Source organism: Oryctolagus cuniculus, chromosome 13 (genome assembly GCF_964237555.1).
Source record: "Oryctolagus cuniculus chromosome 13, mOryCun1.1, whole genome shotgun sequence".
NCBI classification, from domain to species: domain Eukaryota; kingdom Metazoa; phylum Chordata; class Mammalia; order Lagomorpha; family Leporidae; genus Oryctolagus; species Oryctolagus cuniculus.
In genome coordinates, this window is record NC_091444.1 from 24,884,784 (window position 1) to 24,898,424 (window position 13,641).

Genomic DNA, 13,641 nt, shown 5'->3' on the forward strand with positions numbered 1-13,641 from the left:
CTGTTAAAGTTTTTAGATATAATTCAATACATAGTCTCATGAAGTTATGTAATGTGAAGCACAAGAAATAGTTTTTTTCTAATTCTTGTGTTAAAATCTTTGTAACACTCTTCAATGGATTAAACATGATAACTGCCTAGTATGTAGACTCCTGCTTTTCTTTCTAGTTTGTTCTAATGTAATTTATAAGAAAATTTGAATGAATACTGCTGAGTGGATTGAACAAATAGCATTAAACTTCGCAGTTTGTTTTGCTTATAAACGATGACAATTAAATCCAAATAGAGAAGTAATCTAACTTACGGGAGTTTCCTTCTTATTTGTAGCTTAAAGAAAATTAAATGCTTACAGCTGTGACTTTTTTCTCTCTAGTATCTCCAGAGGCAGTTGGATTTTTGTCAGCTGTTGGGGTGTTTATTATCTTGATGCTGCTCCTTTTTCTGTATATTAATAAGAAGTTCTGTTTTGAAAATGTTGGCGGGTTTCCAGATCTTGGTTCAGGATACAGTCCAAGGAAGAACTCACAAGATAAAATTTGTAAGTATCATATTGCTACTTCCCTTGTTTGTTCTTTTTATATGTACTATTCATTATAATACATACAACAAACGTTGGTTTTGACGTATAATAAATTGATATGTGAACCTTCATTCTGTGAGTAAAGGATCTAATATTAAGTAAACTATATTTACATATCGTATTGCTCACAAATTGCTAAGATATTACATAAAGATGAATTGTATATCACAAAATGACATTTTTGTTTTTCATATATAATGTGTACTTTTGAGCCTATAGCATGAACAGATATGCTTTAAGAAGAAGAAATCATCTTCATATTTCATATAGCATTTTTAAATCCATCGTCCAAGCAGCTTTCTAAAGAGCTATTTTGCCATGTCCCTAGAAAGCTTTTGAAATTATTCTCCCTTTTTCTTTGCCTGTTCTTTAATTCTCAGCTGAAGGATAATTTTATTGCTTGGAGGAGATGGTTTTCCCCAGGAATTTAGTGTGTAAGTAAATTCTGATTCTAATCAATAGTGTTCCATTTCCTCCTGGGGCACCAGGCTTTGTTACTTAATGTTACTAGATATGGGAAGGATGAAGCTGTCACAGGTTTCTTTGTCTTATGGAAGTGTTTTCCTTGAAAAAAATGTTTAATTATTTTTAATTTGCTATTTACAAAGAATGGATTATATAAATAGTTGTAGGAGGAAGTTGAGACTTAGAAAAGCAAAGTGTGAATTTAGAAGAATTTGGGGACCAATTGCAGAGAAATACTGCTTTTCTTGTCTGTTATGTTGGAGAAATGCTTTTCTCTGACAGCTCAAATGGTGTTAGCCCCAATACTTTTAACAATCTTCGAGTTAATCATAGTCTGTGACTTTTGTGCGAGGAAACCATAGAACTTGATTTTGTTTTGACATGGTTCAAAATTATATATTTTCTGAAATCAAAAAGAAAAGTTTGGTGAGAAGAGTGAAAATACAGTATCTTTTTTTCAAATCTCTTCAGTGACTGGTGTAAGAAGAAACAACTGGATTCTCATACTCACTTCTACATTCAATCTGTGATATAGCTTCAGAAAAACTCCAGTGTTCTTGTGTAAACAAATGAGAGTTAAAAAGTTAATATTTTCTTACTGTTATGATAAAACTAGTTTGACCTTGAAGAGGTCTTAAAAGTTCTCAAACATCTTAATTTTTGTGAGCCTTGTTCTTTCACTTATTAAATAGAAATATATTTATTTCTCAGTTATTGTAAGATCAAGTATGATAAAATGTTTCAGAATAGTGCCTTGCATGTAGTATTCAGCAGATGGTTATATTAATTTCCCCTTACTCTTAACCTTTATGCAAAGTTGTTTATTTTCCCATTAATATTTTTCTTATTTTAAACAATATGAGTAGTTAATAAGATGAGACAGCTTCATTATGTAGACTAATCAGTAAACTAGAAATATGTAATAAAAATCCCTTTTATACTGCTTTCAGGTATAGAATAAAAGATAGTATTGGATGGGAAGATACATGCTGCTGTTGTCATAGCTGTGAAGTAGGAAAAAGTGTCCTAAGTAAACCAAGTGGTTTTTTTTTTTTTTTTGGAAGAGTCTTTACTTAACCTGTTTCTTCCAGTGCTGAATGCATTTACAGAAAGTTTAAAAGCCACATTGTGAAATGCTATTGTTGGGCTGATAAATAGCAACATTTAAGTAAATGTTAAATTCGAGTTCCAAAGTGATATTTTGAGAAGAGAAAAATTCCATTACTGCACCTTTTAGGAACAAGGAATTAGAAAATGGCATTTTTCAAAAATTTTCAGCAGAGTCTGCCCTCAGTGTCCTCTCTGGTGGACACAATCAGCAGTGCCGTGGAAGATTTGACCACTGCAGTGGGGGAAGTTGGCTGTGCTCTCAGTGACTCAGTGACTGAGCAGGTAACAAGCCTGATAAATGGCTTGTGCCCGGAAGAGCAGAGTTCAGCAGCAGCGGAAGCTGTAGACACTTCCACACAAAGCAATGCTGTGTTACCAGAAGTCTGTACAAACGCTCATAGTCAGAAAACACAATCCAATTTAGAGCACAGAACTCTAATAGATTGTGCTAGTACTTCAGCTTCACAGAAACAAGATCAAGGAATGCGTGAAGAAGGGGTGTTTGAACGTGTTGATGATAGACAACAGACTCTGTCAGAATGTCAGGAAACAGGCGCTGCTGGTGCTGCTCTGAAAGGACACAAGAGTAGTGGTGGGACACCAGTTTTCAAGCAGAATACAAAGGCTAGATCTTGTCAAGAACAAGAAAGTACTGGCATATGGAGAAAAAATGGATTAGGAATCTCTAGTAATGGTAAGAATGATTTAAAAGAGGTAGGATATCATGGAATGAAAGGAAATCAGAATACCATGAATGGAACAAACTCACTGTATGAGCAAAAGAAATACATTGCTGCACATAATAATAAAGTAGAAGAATATGCTAAATCTCAACCTGTCTTTTTGGGAAGAGACCAAGAGAAAATGGGACATTGGAGTAAAAATAAACATCCTATTGATTTAGAGCATTCTGATACTTTAAAGAAAGTTGAAAAGCATAATAAGAATAAAGGATTCAAAGGGAATGAGTGTTTGGGAAATGAATGTTCTCCGCAAGATACTTTGACAAGCAGTAGACATGTGATACAGAAACCCATCATGAAGGAAAACATACATCCAGCACCTTCAGTCAGTTCTAAAGAGAAGTTACCAGAAAAAATCAAAGAACAAATAAATCCAACGAAATACTTCAAACTGAAAGGAGACCTAAAACCAAAGAAAAATGAAGCTGTTTCTGCCAAGAAGGGAACAAAGAGTAAAGATGAAAAATATTGTAATATAATACCAGAAAAAGGTGAGGCCTCCTAATGTTGTTTTGAGTGATTAAATTTTTTCTTGATTTTTTTTTAAATTAGGACACTATCATCCAAATTTCTTAACTTTCTTAGACATGCCTGTATATCTAATTTAAGAATTTCTTGAATCCTTTTATTGGGAGATATTTTAAAATTTTTTTCCCACAATCATTTCAAGAGCATTCATGTTATTTGTATACTATCCAGTATTGCCCCAGTCCCTGAATTATTTGGCCAAATTCTTCAGCAGCCCTAATTTTTCTTAATGTCTTTATTTTGCAACCTGAAATTCCATGATTTTTTAAAATATCATGCACACTTCAGTTGGAGTTTATTCTTGTGCTGTAGTTGCATTTCAACTTTCTATATTTTTGTAACTATTATTTGTATAATATTGCTTTTCAAATCTATATCATATTTTGTATTTTTCCTTGAGAGCAATATTTGTTTTATTGAGTAGGACACTTCCTGATATCTTTATTCACTTAGCTATAGATTAAAAATTATATATGACTGCTCTAGTTTATAGTGAAGTATATATGAACAGTTTATTATTACTCTTGGGTTCTCCATGTAGAATTAAGATTCTATCTAAGCATTAATAATTTTCAGCCCCAATATTTATGGGAATTTTCAAAAACATAAAACGTTCATATTGCTAATATTTACTTCTAAATCTGTTAGTCATTTCTATATGTTGCTGATGTGATCATAATGCCAGAAGTGCGTTGGCTTTTATTTATAAAATATACATTTGGAATTTTTCTGGAAATTTAGATTCTCATAAAAAACCGAGTAGCAAGAGAAATCAGAAGACTTTTATAATTCTATATGACTGCACACATAATAGGGATCTACTACTTACTGATTGTAAGAATGATTTTTAAGAGATATAGGAGAGACTGATCCAGGATCACAAGCTAATTAAAAAGGAATGCCAGTGTTTGGAAATGTATCCATTTTGGAATCTGTTCTTCTAAACTGATAAGAACAGATACTACACTTGATCTTGGCCAAAAGGCCAAGAAGAGATGGAGTCTGTTCTAATAGTTTTTTGAATGTCAGTTTCAGCAGTTTTTGATAGTTCTTATTTAGTTCAGGTAGCCTTATTACTTGAAATAACAAAACTGAAATAAAATAAAGTAAAATAGTTCACATTATTTTCACAAAAACAGTAGAATGGGCAATAGTGATAAATACATTACAAGGTAAGATTCTAGATTTTGTTTTGATTTGTTTGTTAAGAAACTTATTGGCAGGGGGTTGGGGCAGGTGTTTGACACAGAGGTTAAGCCATTGTGTGGGACCACTACATACCATAGTAGTGTGCCTGAGTTTCAGTCCCAGCTCTGTTCTTCATTCTGGCTCCCTGCAAATGTGCACCTGGGAAGGTAGCAAGTGATGGCTGAAACAGTTGAGTCCCTTCTACCCATGTGGGAGACCTCAATTGAGTTCCTAGCTCCTGGCTTTGACCAGTCCAGGCCAGGGCTGTAGCAGACATTTGGGGAATGAATCAGCCAATGGAAAGTTTCTCTCTATATATCTATCTCTATCTCTATCTCTATCTCTATCTCTATCTCTATCTCTATCTCTATCTCTATCTCTATCTCTATCTCTTTCTCTTTCTCTTTCTCTTTCTCTTTCTCTTTCTCTTTCTCTTTCTCTATTGTAGATAGAAATCAAGTATCTCTTGATACTTAGGGAAATCAAGTATCTCTCAAGTACTCTAGAATAGAATCAATACTGAACTTGAGCATGCTTTGTTTCAGACATAATTTTGAAAGTCTTTGATCCATAGATTAACCCTTTATTTGGCTGAACTGTAATACTACTAGTCTCTCTGTTCTCTGTTCTGGGTTCTGACATAGTGGTTATAAGGTATAGAAAGAGGAGCAAGAGTTTTCTTCTCCATTTCTTTCTTCTTTTTAAAAAAATTATTTATTTGAAAGATAGTGATCCCATCTTCTGGTTCACTCTACAGTGGCCACCGTTGGGCCATGACTGGAGCCAGGAATTTCTCCCACACAGATGGCAGGATTCCAGTTTTTCAAGCCGTTAGCTGATGTCTCCCAGGATCTGCATTTGAAGGAAGCTAGGGTTAAGAGCCAGAGCCAGCAATTGAACAGTGGCACTACAGTATGAGACATGGGCATCGTAACAACAGTATTAACTTTTAGGCTAAATGCCTGCCCCTCTTCTCTATTTCTGAATGTGGGGGGCAACTTTAGGTAACACCTGTAGCAGGTGAACTTTGATTAGATAATTATTACTCTCTTCAAGGGGCTCAGAGCATTCCTACTGCCTTAAAACTACTATCGTGGTGTCTTAGACAGGGCTGACAGTTCTGAACTGGGATTAGAAGGCCTTGATTGTAGACCAGCTCTCCTGTAATCTCAGCACTACCTAGTAGAACTTAGGCAATTATGGAAGAGTTCTACCTATCTGCATTGACCTGTATTATACCCACTAGCCACATGTGGCTATTGAGCACTTGAAAAGCAGTTAGTAGCATGGGGGCTTGGATTTTGAACTTTATTTAGTGTTGATTACTTTAAATAACCAAATGTGATTATTGGCAACATGTTGGGAAGTGCAGAAAGTGACGGTCATAGCATGACTCTTTAATGGCTTTATTTTACTGAATTAAGAAGTGAGACTTAGACTAGATGACATCAAAGCTACTTTACTTCTAACTTATAAACATTTGGTTCCATTCCTGTACTTAGAATTACTTCCTGTGTGCCCTCTGTCCAAATTCCAACCTTAATTCCTTCACAACAGATGGTCTTCACTGAGCAGAAAGGGGAAAACAGCCATGTTGAACTGATGATTTTTAACTACTGTGATCTCTTTACCTTTCTAGAGCTGTTTTATAATCCTAAAGAAGTTGCATCTTGGTGTAAATAAATCTCTAAAATAGTGATAACTAGTGCTTTTTAAAATTACATAAAATTTGCACTTCCTTAAAGTTTCATTTGAAATTTAGACAGATTTAAGTAAAGTTTTGCTAGTAGTCCCATCTTTCACGGGTAATATGTGTTAACAGTTTGGTACATAATCCTTTCAGACGCTTTTATGTGCCTGCATATACAAGTGCTGTGTGTATGTGTTTGTATATATTGCATGTGGGCATTTGTGTGTGTGTATTTTAAATGGGAATATAATAACATCTTCTATATCATAACCTTTTCTTTTCTCTTTGCACAATGTTGTGATTGTTCTTTCCCTGTGAGTACTTGTAAGTCACCTCCTAATAACTGCATAGTATATCATTGCATAAATACATCACAGTTTACTTAACCAAGGCCCATTGATGGACACTTTGATTCTGTACTTTGATTTTCTTTTGCCTTTAACACAGTGTAATGAATTTTCTCAAACATGCATCTTTGCTGACCTGTTATTTTCTAAGGTTGAATTTTTTAAGATTTATATATTTATTTGAGAGTCACAAAGAGACTGGGGAAGAGAGAGAGATTGATCTTCTATCCACTGGTTCACTCCCTAAATGTCTGCAACAATCAGGACTGGACCAGGGTGAAGCCAGGACCCTGGAACTCTGTACACCTCTCCCACTTGAGTGACCAGGGCCCAGATACTTGGGCCATCATTGTTGCCTTCCCAGGTGCTTTACCAGGGAGCTGGATTGGAAGTAGAACATCTGGGACTCGAATCAGAGCTCATATGGGATGCCAGGATCACAGGCAGAAGCTTAACTCACCAGGCCACAGTGCCAGTGCCCAAGGTTGAATTCTTAGAAATAGGGGCTGGTGTTATGGCACACCATTGCAGCCATTTGGGGGAGTGAACCAATGGGAGATCTCTCTTTCTGTGTCTCTACTTCCTCTCTGTAATTCTGCCTTTCAAGTAAATAAATAAATAGATATTTTTAAAAAAGAAATGAAATTGGCAAATTCCTGGAGAAGGATCAGAGATAAACAGATGTAAAAGCTTGATATGTTTTGCTGAAGAGCTCTCTAGAAAAGTTGTACTAATTCTAATTCCACCAATAATTATATCTGCCCATTTCTCTGTTCCTCTGCTAGCACTGAGCATTGCCAGTTTTGAAAATTTTAGCCAAAGTGAGAATCAAAAATGTGTCTTCTAACATGAATTACTTGAAGTAGTTCCATCTGTATTGGCAATACTTACAGCTTCATTTGTGTGTTACTGATGCTTTAAAAAATTTTATGCAAAATGGCAACAAATACTCTTTTAGGTTGAAAAATCCCTGTGGCTAACATTTATATAATTAAAATATTAACTTTTTTCTATTTTTTAAAACTTTTTTCTATTAAAACATAAAAAGAACTTATGCTTTTTATGAAAAAATTATATTTCTCTAAAGCTAAAAATTCAGATTATATTATAGATGTGTGAGTAAATATATATGTGTATATATATACTGTGTGCATATATATGTCCTTTTTTGGTGTGTGCGTGTGTATATATATTATATATATATGGGTTTTTTGTAAGTATAAATACAATTGTGTATGTAAATTTGTTACTTTCTTGAATTATAATTTAGCAAACATGTTATGCTTTATTGTGTTAAAATGATCATTTGTTCTCCCTGTCATTCCAAATAGATAATTCCTACATGGACAAAGATGAACATGGTTCATCCTCTGAAAGTGAAGATGAAGCTCTGGGTAAATATCATGAGGCCTTATCCAGAACACACAATTCTCGACTGCCACTGGCAGATTCTAGACAAAAGAACTATGCTTGGGAAACAAGACAGAAATACAGTCCTCTGTCTGCAGAGTATGATGGCTACAGTAGTGAAGCATCAATAGAGGAAGGTAAGATAGACTACTTTCTTCTTTGAGATGACACCATAGTATTAGGTTATTTGTGTCTAAAGTTTTAGGCCTCTTTGGTTACATAGTAAATGAGAGCACATACAGAATATTCACATTTTTTGGAATATATGTTATACAAATCCAAGTCTTTGGGCTGAAGCCAAACATCAAAACCAATACCAAAACACTTAAAAGCAAGACACAAAATAATTTAAATAATGTGATAATTGTAGCTCTCATTCTGTAATGAACACATACCTGGCAGCGTGAGATGCAAGATATGAATCTCCTGTTTTCTCACATGAATTTCCTAAACACGTGTTAAAGGAGCTGATAAGAGTCTAAGTGTCTCACGGTGTTGAATATAATTCCAGTGTGTAAATGAATGCTTTTTTCATTCAATATGGTCCCCAAACATCAGCCAAATGCTTCACATGACAAACAACAGGAAAAAAAATGACGTTCTGTTCCATGCATAAGGAAAAACTTAGACGGATTCGTTGAGAGCTGGTAATATATTTACTATGAAGCAGCTGAAGAGGTTTTCAAGGATTTTAGTGATTTCAGGAATTATTTTGTCTCTAATTTGGCTTCATGTGTTGATATTGACATTAGAACACAACCTGTGTAAAAGATTCAAGTCTACCCTTACATGTTTTTACATTTTCTATAACAAATTTAAAAGGTTTTACCATTAATTATCTTAATTTTCACATACAAATGAATCATTTACTTGCTCAGTAGAATGAGTACTCAAAGTAATTGTTTATACTCAGATATGAAGAAAAGAATAGTATATCATAGATACTGTTTTTATTATGTACATACAAATTATTCTTGATTTTGTATCTGTGATTTGTGTTTTAGAGTCTGTTACTTCTGATGACTTTAAATCTTACTCCCAGCACATGCACCTGTTAAAGGGACCAAATCAATTTTTATATTTGGCTTCATGCACACTAAAGATTAGTATACCTCACTTTTATTTCTGCTAGTATACAGGTATGATATTAATTCACCAAAATATTGATTACTTTACAAAAGGCTCATTATGAGATGCAACGAATAAATAGGAAAGATTAGACAGGGACTGTACCCTCAAAATACCTCTTGGTACTTGGTTAAAACCAAACATGTGCTTCCCAAGATAACTAGCACAGACGGTCCCCAACCTGTATATGCCTCTGGCACATTAATTATAGAACAGAAAAAGTGGATCTTGGAACCTAATCCCCACTGACATTCTGGCTGTGTGTGTGTGTGTGTGTGTGTGTATGTGTGTTTATTTATTTATTTATTTATTTTACCTTTTTTTTTTTAGGAAAACAATAAATTTAGAAAGTACAACTTTTGGATTATAGCAGTTTCCCCCCCATAACCACCCTCCCACCCACAAACCATCCCATCTCTTACTCCCTCTCCCATCCCATTCTTCATTAAGATTCATTTTTAATTATCTTTATATACAGAAGATCAGCTTAGTATATACTAAGTAAAGATTTCAACAGTTTGCACCCACACAGACACACAAAGTAAATATAGTACTGTTTGAATACTAGTTTTACCATTAAATAGCATAGTACAACATATTAAGGACAGAGATCCTACATGGAGGGTAAGTGCACAGTGACTCCTGTTGTTGATTTAACAATTGGCACCCTTATTTACGATGTCAATAATCACCCGAGGCTCTTGTCATGAGTTGTCAAGGCTGTGGAAGCCTCTTGAGTTCACAAACTCTGACCTTATTTAGACAAGGCCATAATAAAAGTGGAAGTTACTCTCCTCCCTTCAGATAAAGGTACCTCCTTCTTTGATGGCCTGTTTTTTCCACTGGGATCTCACTCACAGAGATCTTTTCATTTAGGTCATTTTTTGCCATAGTGTCTTGGCTTTCCATGCTTGAAATACTCTCATAGCTTTTTAGCCAGATTTAAATGCCTTAAGGGCTGATTCTGAGGCCAGAGTGCTGTTTAGGACATTTGCCATTCTATGAGTCTGCTGTGTATCCTGCTTCCCATGATGGATCGTTCTCTCCTTTTTAATTCTATCAATTATTATTAGCGGACACTGGTCTTATTTATGGGATCCCTTTGACACTTAATCCTATCTTTATGGTCAATCATGAACTTAAACTGATCACTTTAACTAGGAAGATGGCATTGGTACATGCCAACTTAATGGGATTTGGAGTCCCCTGGCACGTTTCTAGCTCTACTGTAAAGGGTAAGTCTTGAGTGTGTGTCTGGCTGTTTCTCTTAACATATTCACTATGAAACTTTGGTATAGTTAATTCTTTTTAGATTTATTTCATTGTTTCCAAAATGTGAACAATAACCTGGCCGTTTTCATGAAAATGAAATTATGTATATGGTATAGTTTTTTGTGTCCGGTACCTAGTGTGTATGTAGTCAGTCAATGTAGTTGAAGGTGGAGGTAGTGAAAGCAATGTTGGTGATGATAATTGTAAGAAAGCCCAGAGTTTGTAGTCTGTGAACCTAGATACTTCCACTTCTGTAGGTGCAGTTTAGGATTTTTTTGTTTCCTTACTTAGCCCTTTCTCCCCTTTATTCAACCCACACCCCTCTGATGTCTTGATTCATTCTTCCCATAGTCCAATTATTCTAGCTTGGCTATATAGTCAATAGGAAAAGCAGTAAGGAGAGAGAAGACCTTGGTGGCTCTTCTCACGTATTTATGCCCTGACCTACCCTCTGGAACTGGTACACGTTTCCTAGAATCACCTTCTCATTTAATTTTACCATATGTTTAGGACCCATCTTTTTTTTTTTTTTTTTTTTTTTTTTTTTGACAGGCAGAGTTAGTGAGAAAGAGACAGAGAGAAAGGTCTTCCTTCCATTGGTTCACCCCCCAAATGGCTGCCACGGCCGGCGTGCTGAACCAATCTGAAGCCAGAAAGCCAGGAGCCAGGTACTTATCCTGGTCTTCCATGGGGTGCAGGGCCCAAGGACCTGGGCCATCCTCCACTGCCTTCCCGGGCCACAGCAGAGAGCTGGACTGGAAGAGGGGCAACCAGGAGAGAATCCGGCGCCCCAACCAGGTTTAGAACCTGGGGTGCCGGCACCACAGGCAGAGGATTAGCCAAGTGAGCCGTGGTGCTGGCCAAGAACCCCTCCTATACTTTTCTACAGATTTATACCCCAGATAATTTGATAAACCATAGAGCAGATTGATTTCAGATATTCAGATACATGAAATTACATTATTTCAGACGTTTGATGAAAGCTTTTAATGTGCTATGCACTATACTAGATACTATGGACACAAAGATGAATAAAGCAAGTTCATTTCTCAAGAACTCCCAGACTGGAGGATGAAGACCAGTGAATCTACATGTAATATACCAAGAGATCTGTGTGTTGTGTGCATGAAGTACTGTGGAAGTACAGTGAAGGATGTGACTGAGGCTTTGTTTAGGAGGTGCGGATATGGAGCCTTCACAGAATAGGTGAAACCGTACTGGAATGAGGACTGTGTCAACAGACAATGAACTGGTATGTGCATGAACTCATAGAAGCAAAGGGAAGTATGTTTTGGTGCACTTAGGATCTATATTTGGAGAAGGGCTAGGTAGTAAGAATGAATGCAGTGCTGAGGAGTTAGATATTGTTTTAATAGAAAATGGAGAGCCCTGGGAGATTTTTAAGCAGAAGAGTGTGGCACTTTCAGATCAATGTTTTAAGAAACATCATTTAGCTATTATAAAAGAAATGGAAGTAGGAGGTATGGGAAGAACAGGTTAGATAGTAATAAGATCCTCATTAGCAATTAATTTAAGATTGAAGAATATGTAGATTTAGGGATGGCTTCTTTGTCTCTTCGTGAATGATGAAAGTATGTGGTGAATGAAGAATCACGATAGCTAATTAAGAGAGCATCAAAGAGGTAAGGTAATTTCGTTTTCATAATGTTGAATTTGATGTGCCTTTGGAATATCTGGGTGAGTAAGATAGATAGTCATGTTAAAATGCTGCCATAGTAACTTAGGATGGAGAGAGGACCAAGTGATCATGTAAAATAACAACAGGTTGAGAAAGTAGTTTGTGTGTTGTAGTTATTGTCTGTTGGAAGACCAAAGCCTAAAACAGGTTGAGTAAGGAGTAGGAGAAGAACAAGAATTGTGTTCAGGTTCCCCTATGATACTTGTGACTCCAAAGCAGTGAAGCAGTATGCTTGTACTTCATATGTGCCAGAGAGACCATCAGGAGCCCTTTTTAAGTCAAAAAGTGAAAGAACAATAAGAAGGTATTTGAGAGAGAAAGGGAGACAACATTCATATAACTTTTATTGTAATATGTTACCATTGTTTTATTTTTATTATTGGTTACCATTGTTAATCTTTTTAAAAAAGCTTTATTTTATTTCTTTGAAAGGCAAAGTTCCAGAGAGAGCAGAGAGGGAGAGAGGGAGGGAGAGGAAGAGAGAGAGAGAGAGTGCTTCCATCCACTGGTTCACTCCCCAAATGGCAGCAATGGCTTGGGCTGGGCCTGAACAAAATCAGGAGCCTGTATCTCCATCCTGGTCTCCCATATTGGTGGCAGGGGCCCATGTACTTGGGCATCTTCTGCTTTTCCCATGTCCATTAGCAGGGAGCTGAATTGGAAGTGGAGTGGCGAGAACTCAAACCAGTGCTCATGTGGCAGGAGGTGTCTTAACCTGCTGTGCAACCGACATTGGCCTCACCACTGTTAATCTCTCAGTGTGCCTGATTTATGAATTAAAGTGTATGATAGGTAGGTATGCAGAGGAGACTACTTAGTCTTTATAGAGATCAGTACTATATGTGGTTTGAGGCTTCCCTGGAGGTCCCAGGACATAACCTGCAGATAAAGGACAGTGGTCAGTGATTTTACATGGGAAATGCAGCAGGCTATTTCAGGACTTGGAAGTAGTTACTAATTGAAACTGTGATCATGGATGGAGTTAGGGGGAGAAACTTTCCAATTATGTATACTTTGAGTATTCCATGGAGTAGATTAAATTGATGAAGGAGAGTGTATGGAGAGAAAAGCTCAGAGAATTATCTTCTTTGACAGGACAATCAGGATGTCCTTTAAAGAAACAGAAGAGACAGTGAAAGATAAAGAAGGCAATGAGGAGAATGACATATTTCATCAGCTAGGGAAGGAGAGTGGAGATGTTGGGAAGGATAGGAGTTCAAAACAAGCTCTGTGGTCCAATAGACGGTGGTCAATAGCTTACTTACTTTGTTTTCTTTTTCTTTGTCTTTTTTACAAAGATTTATTTATATATTTGAAAGGTAGAGTTAGACACAGAGAGAAGAGAGAGAGAGCTTCCATCCACAAGTTCTCTCCCCAGATGACCACAATGACTGGGGCTAGGCCAGGTGCCAAAAGTTTCTTTCAGGTCTCCCACATTGGATGCAGGGGCCCAAGCACTTGGGCCATTTTCCATTGTTTTCC

The 13,641-nt window shown here is 36.3% G+C and overlaps 1 protein-coding gene and 1 pseudogene across 6 annotated transcripts in view; one reads left to right on the plus strand and one right to left on the minus strand.

Annotated features, from left to right (window-relative positions):
* SYT14 (synaptotagmin 14) overlaps window positions 1-13,641 on the plus strand; it is a 249,427-nt gene that overhangs the window by 92,248 nt on the left and 143,538 nt on the right. For 4 of the 6 annotated variants that reach the window (XM_051820526.2, XM_017347809.3, XM_070055235.1 and 1 more), the window contains 2 exons: window positions 373-537; window positions 7,982-8,197. In XM_051820526.2, the coding sequence (XP_051676486.1) occupies window positions 373-537; window positions 7,982-8,197 (381 nt within the window). Of the gene's footprint in view, window positions 1-372; window positions 538-574; window positions 1,014-1,994; window positions 3,389-7,981; window positions 8,198-13,641 lie in introns of those variants that run through there. The other 2 variants (XM_051820522.2, XM_070055234.1) reach the window with 1 other exon arrangement.
* LOC127483643 (U2 spliceosomal RNA) lies at window positions 4,319-4,422 on the minus strand (annotated as a pseudogene).